This window comes from Chinchilla lanigera, unplaced genomic scaffold (genome assembly GCF_000276665.1).
Source record: "Chinchilla lanigera isolate Chin_1 unplaced genomic scaffold, ChiLan1.0 scaffold00059, whole genome shotgun sequence".
Taxonomy (NCBI): Eukaryota; Metazoa; Chordata; class Mammalia; order Rodentia; family Chinchillidae; genus Chinchilla; species Chinchilla lanigera.
Window position 1 is genome coordinate 11,390,205 of NW_004955460.1, and position 15,203 is coordinate 11,405,407.

Consider the following 15,203-nt stretch of genomic DNA (forward strand, 5'->3'; position numbering starts at 1 on the left):
CATGCCAGTGATTCCTCAGTGGTCTCGTTAGTGGCTTGTGAGGTTCAGATTATTCTGAGAGTGTCCCCACTTGACAATAATTCTGTGTTCCCCTGCTATGTTGAGGAGCTCTTCTACTTACCACCCAGGAAAAGATGAGGAAGAAATAAAGCCATAAACTTTAGGAGGGCTTTTGCTTGGAAATAGCAGCCAAGGTGCCCTAGAAACCTAAATGGGTCCCTAGGATGGCAGGGTCAGTTCTGACCTTCTGGTGTCTGTTATTGGCAGGAAGAACCAAAGAGGATGAGATGAGAACCTCTGCCTGGTTCTCCCAAGCCATATCCACATAGTGATGCAAGGGAATGGCCTCTGTCCTTATACTGAGCAGCTGTGTGCAGACCCAACGGCATCCCTACTAGCTAGCCCCTGGAGGTGAGGGGTCAGCATTTTGGCACAGGGGCAACCTGGTAAAGCCACACAGTGCCCAGTAGGCACTGGTAACAAGTAGCGGAGAGCTGAGGGCTAGTCTGGCCATCAGGGTGTCAGGGACCCTGTTTGCCTCGTCAGGCAGGCTACCTCCTCACTCCTGCTCTCCTAGCAGACCTCACAGCCACCATGGCAGCAGCTGCCCAGTTTTTTGCATTCTTTTTCAGCACTGGGGCAGGCGAATGCCAGAGGCTGTGGGCTCCCATGCACCTGTCCCTTCCCGCTTCCCCACTGCTTTCAACCCAAGGAGGATGCCTGCTCCAAAGCCACCTCCAGCCATCCCAGGAGACACCTGCCCACTGTGTCCACTACCTCCCTCTACCTGGCTGACTAGACTTTTCTTCAAGGCACTGGCATGCACTTGGCCTTCCCAACTTATCCTTCTAAATATTTCCTGTCAAAGTCACCCTGAATTCTAAGTATCTCCTAAGGCAGTTTTCAATCTTTAAATTTTTAATTAATTAATTTTTCTATTTGGAATCAGTCCCACCACCACAAGGGCCATCCTCCTGTGGTGTCCTGGCACGAGGAGAGGAGCGGGAGGTTCTGGCTGGGGAGTGGGCCTGGGCTTTTCCAGTGCAGTGGGTAGAGATGGCCACAGAGAGCACCACTGCTTCTTACCTCCCTCCTGTTTTTCCTCAGGTCCCAGGGTGATCTCTCTGATGTGTTCCCTTTGGGCCTGCAGGAAGGAATCTCACACAGGTCTCAATAAACACCCCTGGGTCTCTAACAGAGCTACAGCGAGGCTTGGCACAGCTACCAAAGAGAAGTATTTGGTGACAATAAGGAAAATAGATGAGGACTTCCTGTGGGAAGGAGATGGGCCTGGGTCTTCTCCTTGGACTCCTGATATCGTTCATAGTGCTCCCTCACTCTGTGGACTCATGTCAGGGTTTACTCTAAGAGCTCTCCCTAACAACCTCATTCAGTTTAGAATGAACAACTCCTCAACATGTCAAGTTCATGCCGTGACATCTGTCAAGGGTGGGAAGGGGCATCGAGACCTTCCTTGTCAGACTACCTTGTTGATGTGGACTGGGCAGGTCCCTGTCACAGTCTTTGCAGGGTGTGTGCTGTACCCTTTCCTTTGTGTTTGTACAAATGAAGATTGTAGAGATGCTGAGACTGGCTAAAGTCCCCCTGTAAAGCCTAGAAGACTAGGGGATACGCTTGTCATCAGCATACTGCAGCAGAGACCACTTGGTCTTAACCAAAGACACTTGTTGTTTTCTCTCTGGCAATCAGCGGTACCTTGTGACCGAGCGTAAAGGGGAGGAGCAGGGTGACTAGGACATTTCTTTACAGGTTTTCAGAGGGACATGTGCCCCTTCTTTGTTCTTTCTCTTTCCTCTGGGAAGAGATGATGACTAGTCCCATAGTATAGCAAAGTCTGGGTCCTTGAGTCACTTCCTGGAAGAGGCCCCTCACCCACCCGCCCACCAAGATGCCCACCTCTGACTGCCCTAAGACTGAGAAATCAACTTCTATTGTGCTAAAGTAATTGATCTTTTAGGGATCCACCTGCTACTGCAGCAAATCACGGAACAAACTATCCATACTGATTTCTGAAGGGGAGAGCCTGAACACACTACAGATTAAAGATTTCCCCATTGGATCTTTATGCATGCTTCATGTTCATTACTGATAGCAAAATTATTCCTAATTTAAAAAGTCATAATGTGTCCAGCCTGTCAGAATTCATCAGCACCTTCAAACAAATGACTTGGTGCTCCAGTGAAGTTTCACCTGAATTTCTCTCGAGGCTGGTCTACCAAAGAAGTGAGTGGTAGGCACGCCTGGCCTAACCAGTAGGCATGGAGTGCACCAACAAAGACACAAGTGGGACATGCCAATAAACTGCCATTGCCTTGGAATTTGAGAACTCAGGGTCATCATGGCCCATCTCCAATGAGAGGCAGGGAGGCCATGTCCCCAGGACCAGCCCCGCCCTTTTCTCACCTGACTCCCGCGTCCGGCCGCGCACCACCTCACTCCAGGGCCCTGCCCCAATGGCATTGAAGGCCTGCATCTGTAGCTCGTATTCTGTCCACTCCTCTAGCTCCTCGATGGTGAGCTCCCTCTCCAGACGGTCATTGACGACTTGGGCCAGTGCAGAGGACTGCAGGTCTGTGCGCCAGTACTTCACTCGGTAACCCACAGACTCAGGGTTCCCATTGTACTGCGAATCGGGCAGGGGCTGGCAATGAATGACAGTCTGTGAAGAGCTGATACCTCGACATCATCACCTTTCAAAGTCTTAAAGAACGAGCCTGGCTTATGCAGACAATTTTACCAAAAACACCTTTTGGAGCGAATATTCTTAGACCCTTCTGTTGTATTTTTCTTTCAAACTTTTCTTCTGCTAATTAAATGAAACTCTGTTAGTAATGGGCTGGACATAATTTCTTTTAATACATTTTGGCTTAATTTTGTGGGAGGTGTTCTAATTAAACATTAGGCTGGCTCACTTACAAATACTACCAAGAATGGGTTCCATGTTGACCGAGCTTAAAGACTTGTAGGTCATCTCATGGTATGGTCTGCATTCCTTCTTGAAGAGCAGCCACTGGCCCAAGAAGAGAGGGAGGAATGCTGGTAATCAATGTGGTATCTTGGGCTGCTCTAGATCCTACACTAAAATTGGAATGTGTAATACTTTTGGGTTCAGCGATGGGATTAGTTTGGATGAAGAAGACATGACTAAGGAATCGCTAAGCTCTGAGCTTCCTGGCAAGCCACGGCCTCTTCAGAACATGGCCCACAGCCCCTCTTCCAGCCCCTAACTCACCACCCAGCGCAGCCGCAGGCTGGTCTCACTGGCCGTCCGCACCGTGATGCTGGTGGGAGCCACATCTGGTGGGGCCTGCAGGGTCTGGATGACCCGAGAAGACTGGCTGAAGGGGCTGGAACCAACGATGTTGACTTGGCGCATTCGAAATCTAGAGGAGAAGCCATTGACAAAAGTTACCCCAAAGCAAAAGGCAATAACATACAATACTACACCCATGACTGCTTCTCAGGGAAGGGCTCAGGCATGTGTCTACCTATATTACAAAGACCATGGCTCAAGGACACACTCTTCCCACCAGGTTTCACTAAAAATGTAAATTACATGCCTGGCCCTTTTCCTGAACCACCTTAAAGCATAGAAAGTCTCTTCAAGTCAACAAGGTTAAATTCCCAAGTAAAGCATAACTGGATGGGGCAGATGGCCAAATACCCATGTTATTGGCCACCATTGGCTGGTCCTAGTTTTTCTCAAACTAGGGCCAGGGATTGAGGTTCGAGTGCTATTCAACAAAACTAAGTGTCACAATGCTGCTACCGCAGAACAGTTTGGAAGTTCAGAGTCTTTTTAATGACCAAAGGTATCCCACACCCACTCTCTGTGGATTTCAGAGGGGAATAATGGTCAGAATCCTCCCCTGGGATCCCAGACCTTCATCACATCTGACCTCTCTGTATTTTTATCTACAAGGTGAGGGGGAGGCAGGTGCTCTCCAAGGTGTATGTTCATGCTTTTTCTGTTCTATTTTATTTATATCTATAATTATTTGAATTGAATTTATATATAATAAAAATCCCAAGTGCTGACACATATATTTATTACAGGGGTTCTCTAAGTTTATATAAATTTAAGACAGGGACATTGATCTCTAATCACAGTTTCTGATCTTTGGAATAATTATATAGCTTTGGCTAATTTAACATGGCAAGTCTTGAATCCCAGCAGCTCATTTTGAGCTAATGTTTTTCTCTAAAAACGAGTATAATATGTCTTGATTCATCTGCTCTTATGCTTAAAAAAGATGTTAAAAAATGAATACATGCTAAAACGTGCCTCTTACTAGGTTTTTTTTTTAAACTCTAACTTTGATATCGTACTGAGAAAATGTGCTTCACGAGATGTAATTTCACCTTTTACTCCCTGAATTACTAATTCTTATTCTTCCATTCCCTGATCTCATGAAATGTATCCATCCTGGCAGAACAATGACATTATCAAACTCAACATCTGGTGATAACTGGAAATTTCATCTCCTTCAGTGCTCTTACGGGAAGTTATAACATCACTAACAGCTCATGATCACTTTACCCTTTGTTAAGGCCAAGGATTTACTGCTTGGATAAGTTTCAGGATCAAGAAGCAAAAGGTTAAATGGCATGTTAAGTGCTTGATTGGTGAGACTAGCAATGCCTGGGTCCTGGCAGAGGGAGGCAGAAGGATATTCCTAGGACATCTGCTTTGCTTGCACACAGCATGTTAATGGCCCCAAGAGGTTGGAGATCTCAGTAAAGAAAAGTGCCACATCTCCATGGCATTCTTGGTTCTCAGTTATCATGCTGAATACAATGGAGAGCCCTTTCTATAAGATACTCTGTGGTCTAGTACTGATGGAAATAACATAGTCAAACTCAACTGCGTGTCCTGACTGCTCCTTAAGGTTTTGGCTTACTATCTATTGCTATTTTCAGAACTTCTAATTTATATACACAACTGGGTTTGTTCTTGTCAACAGAAGCCACCTACTCAAGATGCTCTCACCTGTAGTGGGTGTACGGTGTGAGGTTTGGGATTTCCAACATCTGGGCATCGGGCTCATTCTCCTCCTCGTAGAGGCAGACCCACTCCTCCTCATCGCCGATGGCACCGACCTATAGAGAGGGAGCCTGAGGCTGGCTGGACACACTGCAGGGACTGAGGCTGCCCTGGTGCACCTGCCTGGACAGAACCACCATGGCCTTCACACCTTGACAAGCTTGGTCTTACACATATTCTTCTATGCCTTGGAGATATAGGCTCTTGTTCTTCCTACCACCAAGTCTGAGTGGGTTTTAGTTCAAAGCTCACAGTCAGGAACTGGGCTGCACAAGTGTGGGAACTGAGGGTGTCTCTGTGGCTTACAGACAGTTGGTGATGGAGAGGACCATCTACCCTGTCTTGTCCTTTCTTTCACTTGACAAGTCAGGACTTACAGAGATCCAGAGAGACTCAGCCAGAATCCCACATGGGACATGACAAGCCATGGGCACAGGCATCTTTACTTGGGGTCTGCTTCCAGAGCTGCTTCCACCACACACTGACCCAGGAACTTATTCTCTCCCCACTTCTGCCTTCATATACTCTGCCCCAAATTCAACTGCCAAGACTCCTTACTGGCCATGGATAAGGAAGGTCTCATACACAGAAGCACATAGGTTCTGCCCTTGGTGCTATGCTTGGTGGACTTCTGTGCCTGCGTGCAGCGCTGACCCAACAGAAGTGACCTAGTTGATCCCAGCCTGCCACAGAAGCTCTCTGAGATGCCCTCTGTGCAGCCCCAGAGACTAACTCTCCCAAGCCCTGGGACCTGCCAAATGTTGTCTTTTGCTAGTTTTATTCCTTTTATCCCCTTCTGTGATCATCATTCCTGTCCACCTGCTCAAAAGACATTTCCACTTCCTGTGACCCCTGTCCCCAGCCTCCCCTCTCACTCTGCCTCGAGCTTTTCTGTTGGTGAAACCCACATGTCCAATGTGGCTTTTCCTTCCGCTCACACCAGTATGACCACACCCTGCCTCCACTTTGCAGATGCTTTCCAGCCGATCCCAGCCAGAGAGCACAAGAGGGACACAGCGTCTTCAGGCCAGCCAGAGGGCCCTGAGAGTTCCTCTACTCAGATTATGTACCTGCTGCAGGAATATTCCAGGCCTCATATGGTTGTGTGGTACTGGGGACCCAGAGGACACACACAGAGCATGTGGGGCCAAACAAGCTGAGGTCGAGCTAGGATCAGCCAGGGCTCTGGCATTTGACACTTCATAAATGACTTAAATGACAGACCAGGAATCAAGTTTATTAAGTTTGTAGAGGAAACCAAGTTGGCAGGCAGCCAACTCATAGCGGGAGGCCTGAGAATTCAAGATGACCTTCGCAAACTTCAGAGTCCAGAGGGGACAGTGCACACAGGCTGGTGGCTGCTTCCTGAAGAATACAGAAACTAAGTGCAAAGCTCTAAATACTTGAAACTAAAATCAGGAAAGTAGTTGATGGCTCCTCAATGAACTAGATGAAGAAAGCCCCATACAACTCTGCTTTTCCACATTTAGTATAAATCCAGAACTGAAAACGGGGTCATGAACAAACTTTTGTACACATAGGTCCGCAGCCCAAAGATGGGCACAGCCACGTGTCCACTGGACACAGATGCACATATAGTCTACACTACCAGCACAAGAAAACATCATTTGGCCATAGAGAAGAGCAGCTCCCTGACACAGACCCTCATGTGGATGGAGCTCAAAACATTCTGCTGAGTCAAAGAAGCCAGAGCCTGAAGTCCATGAGCCATACAGTTCTCTTTCTGAGATACCCACAGGGCCTCTTCCATAGAGACAGGATTCAGAGCCCTGGCTGCCGAGGGTTGGGGAGAGGAAAGGGTGGGGAGAGGCTATTAGGCATTGGACCTCTTTTTAAGGTAACGAAAATGTTTTAGAACTGGATAGAGGGGATGGATGTATTAACTTGTGAACTGTACTCTTTAAAATGGTGAATTTTATATTATGTGAATTCTACTTCTGTTAGGAAAGAAACATTAAATTAAACTGTAGGATGTTGGCCGAAAACAGTGGAGAAAGAGCTGGAGGTCAGAGTAGGTAAGCAGCAGCTGCAGATTCCAGAGAAGCAAGGCAGCCAAACTGGACCGAGGGTTAAGATGCCTCGTAGGCTGAGTGGCTGGAGGCAGAAGGGAGAGTGCCCCTGGGCTGCTGCAGCCGTCCTCAGCACCACGCATCGTCCTGGCTCTGCAGCAGGGGCCACTCCTGTGCTTTTTATTTCCTAGCTCCTCTGTACTCAAGTGAGGGGAGCCAGGTGCCTGGCACATTTAATTTATGCTCTAAGCCCCCAAGGTCTGATTGTGGACACTTGTTTGCCTTTGCAAAGCAACTTATTTTCTCTGCCACCTCTCACCCTGTAGCTCACCTTTCTGACTTCTCCTCTGAAGGAAGGCTGGGGTCCTGGGTGTTGCGGTTCTGGAGAGTGCTCCTGGTCTGTCGCCCTGGCTGCTGTGCCTGGCATGTTCACTTCAGTCTGTCTGCCTGCCTTGCTGACCCTGGACACATTCACAGGGGTCTAGGCTTCCCAGACCCTGTGGGTACTGTGGTACCATGTGACTGGGGTGTGATCTTGGCCACGTGAGCTGCTATAGAGTCAGTGCTGGTCAGAGCAGTGGCTCTGGCCTCATAGTGTTTCTCCCTTGTGAGTGAGAGGAACAGAAGAGGATTGACAAGACTGGGATGCTGCCCAGGGTAACAAAAAAGCTGTCTCTGGGCTCTGGATGGGCAGTAGAGTAGGGAAAAGTGCACCAAGAGGCAGCCAAGCTGCTTTGCCCACAGAGTTCCTGGCATGATGTCAGCGAAAATCCAGGAAAATGACAGCTATGCTACTGCACTGAAGGGCCAGTGAGACCTCGAATCTCCATCCTCCTTGGATGAGAGACTCTTCCGAGGCCCCATGGCCAATGTTTCATTGTGGGTTCCTAACCTGCCACTAGGGAATGGATGTCTGGTACCCTCAGCCTTCTATTTTGCTGGATGTGGTCTACAATTCAGATGTAGAACCAAAATGATAAGGACAACAGAGAAGGGCAGAGGCTTGGCCCAAGGCCAGATGTCCCTGTCCTTCCCATCCTGCTGGGCCACCCTTTCTAAGACGTCAGTTTCAATGGGGGCCAGATTCCTGGGCAGTCCAGGGGGTGCCACCTTGCTCTGCTTTGTTCTGCCTGCCACTTCCCCTGCAATCCTGGTATGTCATTATCTGAAGGCATCACATGGTCACAAACACCCATACCCCCTGCCTCTCTAGCACATGTCTGCCCCTCCTGCCCTTCTTGAGGTGCCAGCAGGCATCTTTGAGAAGCCTCTGGGAACAGTAGCCCCCTTTCCCACACTCCCCCTACCAGCTGCAGGATGTGACGTCCTGATCCATGTGCTCAGGCCATCTTCTACCCATCTCCACACAGTGCTGATGATACCCATCAAAGCAGGCATTTAAACCATGATGCATACATACACAATGCGTGTGATCAGCAAGGGAGGGGAGTATGAGTCAATGCAGAATCAGTGGAAGAAGGAATGCCCCAAAACCGGAAAGTTAGAAATAAAACTGGTTACAAAAGTGGTACTACTATGACGTCTGTTTTAGCAACTTTCAATCTTCAAAACTAGCTTCTAACATCATAGTCTCTGGGCTAATCAAATAGTATGCCACATACAATTGTATTTCTTTTCTTTACTATGAAGACCAGGCTGGCCTTGAACTTACTATGTAACCCAGACTGGCTTCCAGCTTGTAGTAATCTTCTAGCCTCAGCTTCCTGAGTGCTGGGATTACAGGTCTGCACCACCATGCCTGGCCACAGCTACATAACTTAACAGAGAAAACCCACAGGAACCTTCTCAAATAAGGTTTGAGTCCAATAGCCAGCAAACTCTGGCTCATGGGCCAAATCTGTCCTACTTCTTTTTTGTTGTTGTTAATAAAGTTTTATTGGAATACAGGTATGCCCATTGAGTTGCAATAGTTTCAGTGAGACCATCTGCTTGGAAGGCCAAAAGGATTACAGAGAAAGCATCAGAGTCTTCTCAAGTGTGACTGCCAGGGGCACAAGGTGAGCCACTACCTCACATTCCCTCTATCCTGCAGGCTTTTCCTACCATTCTAGTTTGAGCAGGGGCAGGGTCCTACTCATCACAGTATCTCCAGCGTTTCCCCCAAGGCCCTAGCCTAGATCTTGTGCTCGGTCCTGTTTATTTAACACACAAACAAATGCACAAGTGAACATATGAGTGACTCAAAAAAGCAGTATTAAAAAAGGGCTGCTTGGCATGCAGCTCCACAGCCAAGTTATTAGCAAAAATGTAACTTTGCTTCTAGATCTCTGGGGGAGAAACCTATATTCCTATAATAGAAGATTTACGTCTTTATGTAAGGAGGCCCACATTCTCTAATCCTTGCTGGTCTCTTCTGGATCACTGGTTAGACTTCAAGACCATCATCACGGAGTGTTCCACAAGTAAATGTCTGCACACTAACAATGCGCTGGACACAGAGAGATAGAACTCTTTAAAGATAAAGCAAATCGAAGTTCCCATGGGGAAGCTGGGATTTTGAAAGCTTCCCCCTCCTTCTTTTCAAGCTAACAAACAGCACTTTATAATACTTATTACAAAAGCAGAAATGCCACACATTTCAAATGCCACTCAACAGGGGGCAAGTCCTTCAACCCCATTAAGAAGCACATGGTCCTTCCACTAACACAGTAGGAGATCTGCCACCCTACTGTGTCCCCCAGGACGGCTGATGGCTTTGCTGCTTCCTCCCAGGTCTAGCTGTATTTGGCACCCGGCTGGGCCCCTTCAGACATATGCGTTCATTTAATAACTAGGGGGCCCCGGATCTCTTTTATTAGAACTTGACTTCTTGCGCTGGGAAAGCCACCTGGCTCAGTTGGGCCTCTAGGGAGTCTCAGGGGACCTGGTGGCTGGGACAGGATCTTGGGTGCTCCTTTCAGAAGGCTCTAGTGGGTGGTCAGTACCCCAGAGGCCAGGGGCTCAGTGGCTACTGAGAGGACAATCAACCTCAGGGAAAGGGACTCCTGTAGATGGAGGAAGAAAAAAACTGTAGCTACCTAGGAGGAGGGAGGAAGAAGCTCTCCAGGACAAGGGAAGACACTCCTGCAAGCCGTCCATGAAAACCTGAAAACCACTGTATTCTGCTCAGCCGGATCCCCACCATTGGCAGGATCCTGCACACCCAGCAAGGCCCACAGACGCCCAGACCTTCTCCTTCAGGGTAGCACCCACCTGCTCCACAGGCAGCTGGAACTTCCCCATGCTGGGGGATGTGGAGAGGGTGGGTAGAGTCGGGGAGCAGGGGACAGATGGTTCTACACCCTTCTGGCAAAAGCACAGCCCAACCAGGAAGAGACTCAAGGTCCACAAAGCCGGAAGGCCAGTTCCAGGAAGGGATCCCGGGAGCCTGTGGATAATGAATTGTTAAGGGGCTTCTCCTTGACCCACTGATCTTAGCTGGTGAGGAGGTTGCCTGCTTTGAGAAACAGCCCAAACTGGATTCCTCCTGCCCTTCTCTGCCAGCTGCTATCTTTCTAGGTTGTTCTGTTGTTTTCACTATTTCATATATTTTCTATCTTTAGACACAGAAATGTGAAATGGCTTCTGGATTTGCTGCCATGTTCTTTCCACCCTAATCTCTGCTCTTGGACTCTGTTCCCTTGGTTCCTCCCTTGCTGCACCCTCAAACGACACTGCCTTTGCACTCCTTTACACAAGGCGATGGCCACTTTCTCGTGGCCTTGCTTGTGCCTCCACAAAGGAGACTCTAAGGCTCTTTTCAGCAGAGGACCCCAGTTCAGAGACTTGGCCTCTTGCTTAGACGAGAGGGTGGTCTCGCTCAGCAAATTAACATGAGTCTGTGATTGTCCTTGCTGCCACAGGACAAGCCAAAGGGTCAGAACCACCCTGGCTGTTGCTGTCACCACGGGACCTGGCACTTCAGCCTCAGTGATGAGCAGTCAGAAGATCACAGGTGTCTGGTGCCCCTCCTATGTACCAGCTCAGAGGACTCCTCCACTGCCATCCACCTACAGAGGACAGGTCTCAGAATGTCCTGGGTCCAGACTCACAGCCAGAAGGTATGATGGGCGGAGGGTCCCTGTCTGTACAGACAGCTCTGAGTCCCTCCCTATAACAGAGTTCCCTTCACATTTCCCATGGTCCAGCCGCACTGTCCTGGCCCAGGGGCCCAAAGTCCACCTCACACAACCCTGGCTGTGTCGCAGTCTGCTCAGACCGCCATAACAAACCCCACCGACTGCAGGGGCTCCCCTTCTCCTCCAGTCCGAGACAGGATGCCCCCCGTCAGGTCTGGCAGAGAGTGCCCTTCTCGTTGCACTCAGCTGGATTCTTCTCGCATCTGCAACTGGCAGAGGAGGGTGGGAGCGCTCCCGCTCCTTTCTGTAAGGGCACCCATCTCATTTGTGAGGCTCCGCCTTAGAGAATGCATCCCCTCCCAAGGTCCTACACCTAATGGCATCTCCACAAGGCAAGCTTCCACATCAGAATTTGGGAGACACAAGCATGTAGTCTAGAATACCTGCCTTACTCCTTCTACATTTTGGAAAATCTATTTACCATTTTCCAGATGTATTCCCAAGTGCCCCCACCCCAATTGCTCCCTCAAGTGTCCAGTGCCTCCCTAGAGCCCAACCCAGCAGGAAGCTTCTCCTAGCAGATGCCACCATGTACCCCAGGACTGCTCCTCCTCTGGAAACTCCCAAGGTACTCAAGTTGGGGGCCCTGGTGCAGAGCTGAAACTTCCTTTTCAATGCTATGTGTCGTGTCATCTGCTGACTTCATCAGGACAGAACAAGAATAAAATCCACATTTTAAAACAGCAGGGGCCTGCAATTTTCTTCCCCTGGTCTCTGCTTGGAATCCCACCCCCTTGTGCAAATGCTGTTTACCCTCAGGGCCCAACTTAAAGGTCACCTCCTTGTGGCACCTTCCCCATTGCTCTCCCACTCTTAGCAACAACTCCTCAGGAATCTCCTTGGTAACAATCATTAGACCCCACCTCAATCCTTCCCACATTACACCCCACAAAATTTGTGAGTTTCTAGAGGAGGAGCTATGTCAAAAGTTTTTACCTCATACTTGAGTGTATAGCATGTTACCCCAAACAATAGAAACTATCAGTCAGTGCTTAATAAATGCTTGCGGGATGAATGGGTGAACGAATGAAACAAATATAAAACCTAATGGCCAGAAAAATGAAACATATAGGCAAATTTAAAAATCTAACAAGAGAACCAGGATGAAAGGATTAAAGCACAGAGCAGTCCTCAAAAAAGGACAGGAAAATATTACTCTCATAAAATTTAATTTGGTTTGACAGTTGTGATTTATGCATGCATTGACCTCTGTTTCTCAAAAATGACATTTGTAGTAAAATGCTTCCCTCGTTCCTACTTGAGTTGTCACTTATGTGGCAGTATTTTCTTCTCCTGTACGGTTTTAAGAGTTCCCTAATAGGATCTAAAAGGATCTGATAGACTAATGAACAAAAAGCCCACTTTAAACCATTCATCCTGTACAGATTTCCTATGCTGGTTGTGGAATATGAGAGGAAAAGTCATTGGAAGGGTGTTATTATGGACAATCAAGCAAACAATAAACATTTTGAAATATCCGAGTATGTATTTCATTGTCACCTGTCACCATAGTACCTAAATGCTTAGGCAGAGACATTATACCAGAACAAAAGATGAAGCCTGTCTTGGCAAATTTACCCAGATGACCGCATTATTATTGAAGGACCCATTAGAGCCGATGACAGCTTTCCTATGCGTGCGCGACAGACTATTCAAAAATAATGTCACTCTTTTTCTTCCTGTTATGAAAAAGGAATTCAACTATGGTCAGGGTTTATTACAATGGCAACGCTGACAGATACTTATCAAAAGGACTGCAAACAGCCCTAACATCCCTCCAGAGTGGGAAGAGATCTGATTGGTGGGGGAGGCATCCCCAACTGCTGATCCTGGAGCGAGGAGACAGAAGCGCTTGGCCGATGCACGCCATGGGAGATGTGACTCACTGGGTAACAGTCTACCTTCAGAGGACCCTGGGGGGCCAGGTGGATGGATGGCTAAGGAAGCAAAGAATATGTTTTTAAAGGAGGGGCTCTCTCTTCCTCCCTTCGGTAGGCAGGGATGTTTCTGTTCCCAGGTGGTGTCTATGCAATGACTCATCCACTTGTTCCACAGGTGTTTGCTGGCACTTCGCTTGTACCCACAGGCCCTGTTCTCTGTGCTGAGGCCTGGGAAGATGGCTCCTGCTCTCACCAAGCTGATGTCTTGGGAGGACAGACAGTAACTACACAACAAATCAATACAGAATGTTTCTGTGACAAAATGAGCCATGGGAGAGCCCCTTGGCCACACCGGGATATGCTTTACAAGGCAGGTGAACCCCTCACACACAGCCAGGCCAGGGCTGCTGCACTGCAACCTCTGCTGTGTTGCGGGGTGGGGACGGGCAAATCCTTCTGCAGCAATGGCCCCGAGAGAGGGAAGCCAGGGGAAGGATGGGAGCCCAGGTGTGGGTTGGCAAGCTCCCTTGCCATTCCTGAAGTTATTTTTGTCCAGAAAAGGAGATAGGACAGCCCACCTGACAGTTTCCAAGTAGTGGGACTCCACGGCCCCCTTGGGCATGTCATAGGTACCATCTTGACTCTGGGTATTTGAGTCCAAGCTGTTTCCTGCCATAGGACTGGGGACTCAGCCTGGGCTACAGATTTTGCATTTTTTGGAAGCTACTTCACTTTAGTTCTCGAACCACAGAGGCTAACACAGTGATGACTATGCCTCCTGTCTCCCCTCTGAGGCCCTGTGTGGCACTGACCTGGCCTGGGCCCTGCGCCCAGACACCAGCCTGAACCTGCCCTTGGGGCTCCTTGGTCTTCCAGGTGCTTTCTGGGCTCAGCCTTCAGTGGCTGCTCAGGCTGTCCTCTGGATGTGCTCTGTCCTCTAAGGCCAAACACTTGTCTTGACTTTATTATTTTTATTACTATGAGCTTCCCTTTAGTAAGTGCCCAGCATGTGCCAGTCCCAGGCTCATGCTTTAAGTGCATCCTTAGTCTCCCAGCGATGTGATGGAAAAACTGAGGCTCGCTGTTTACCTATTCTTCCCAGGATGGCTGGCTGCCTGGTCCCTGTTACTCACCCCCACTGACAACCAGCTCTGAGGACCCTCCAACCCCGTAACAACCCTTTCCCTGAAGAACGCCGCCTTCATAAAGTACCCACTGGGCTTTAACAGTTGTCTTATTCTCCCCACCCAACTCCGGGGGTTGCCTGTGGCTATGCTGATCCAAGCTGGACCAGACGGGTTCAAACAGCCAGGCCTAGATAAGACGGGACACTGGAGGGACAGAAGGCGAAACCTCCAATTCCAAGGAACCATGAGCATTTCGGAGCACTGCCAGTTCTTGATTTGCCACTTTCAACACTTCTACTGACTCTTAAGTAGAAACAAAATCACTGAAAATACTGATGCTCCTTGACTTATGAGGGGGTCAGTCCTGATACACCCATTCCAATTTGAAAATGACTTAAGTGGAAAACACATTTAATACAGTTGACCTCCCAGACATCACCATGTAGGCTCACCTGCCTTGAGCAGAACTCTTCCATTAGCCTTCAGCTGGGCAGAGCCATCTAACACAAGGCCCACTTTATAATAAAGTGCCGACTTGCTCACGTACACACACACATGGGCATTTGTAGACAAAAGAAAACAATGGCTATAGTACCCTGAAGAGAATGGCTTTCCCACCATCATACAGTCAAAGTATCAGAAGTTGATATCTTTATGCTAGTGTCTGTGAGTACGTTAACAAGGGAGTAGACTCTAGAGCAACATCCCAGGACAGCTGTCTATTCTCTACCTTTGGAGGGAAGGTCTTCATGCATGAGTCCCCCTCTGGAGCCTGCTTTCTGCTTGCCCTGAAGCAGGGCCATTGCCATGAAGCCTTGGCTTCTGCTTGCCCTGAAGCAGGGCCATTGTCGTGAGGCCTTGGCTTCTGTTTTCCTTCCCCTTGGATTGAGGTGCTCTTTGCTTGCCTCTAGGGCCCCAGAGTCCAGGCCTAGAGCTCAGCAGGTGCTCAGTCTGTGGAGCAG

General features: G+C 48.7%; 1 protein-coding gene across 1 annotated transcript in view; it reads right to left on the reverse strand.

Moving 5' to 3' along the window:
- Sdk1 (sidekick cell adhesion molecule 1) overlaps positions 1-15,203 on the reverse strand; it is a gene marked incomplete at its 5' end in the record, with an annotated part of 870,484 nt that overhangs the window by 112,069 nt on the left and 743,212 nt on the right. The window contains 3 exon segments of the mRNA XM_005397857.2: positions 2,425-2,662; positions 3,254-3,404; positions 5,012-5,121. Coding sequence (XP_005397914.2) covers positions 2,425-2,662; positions 3,254-3,404; positions 5,012-5,121 — 499 coding nt within the window.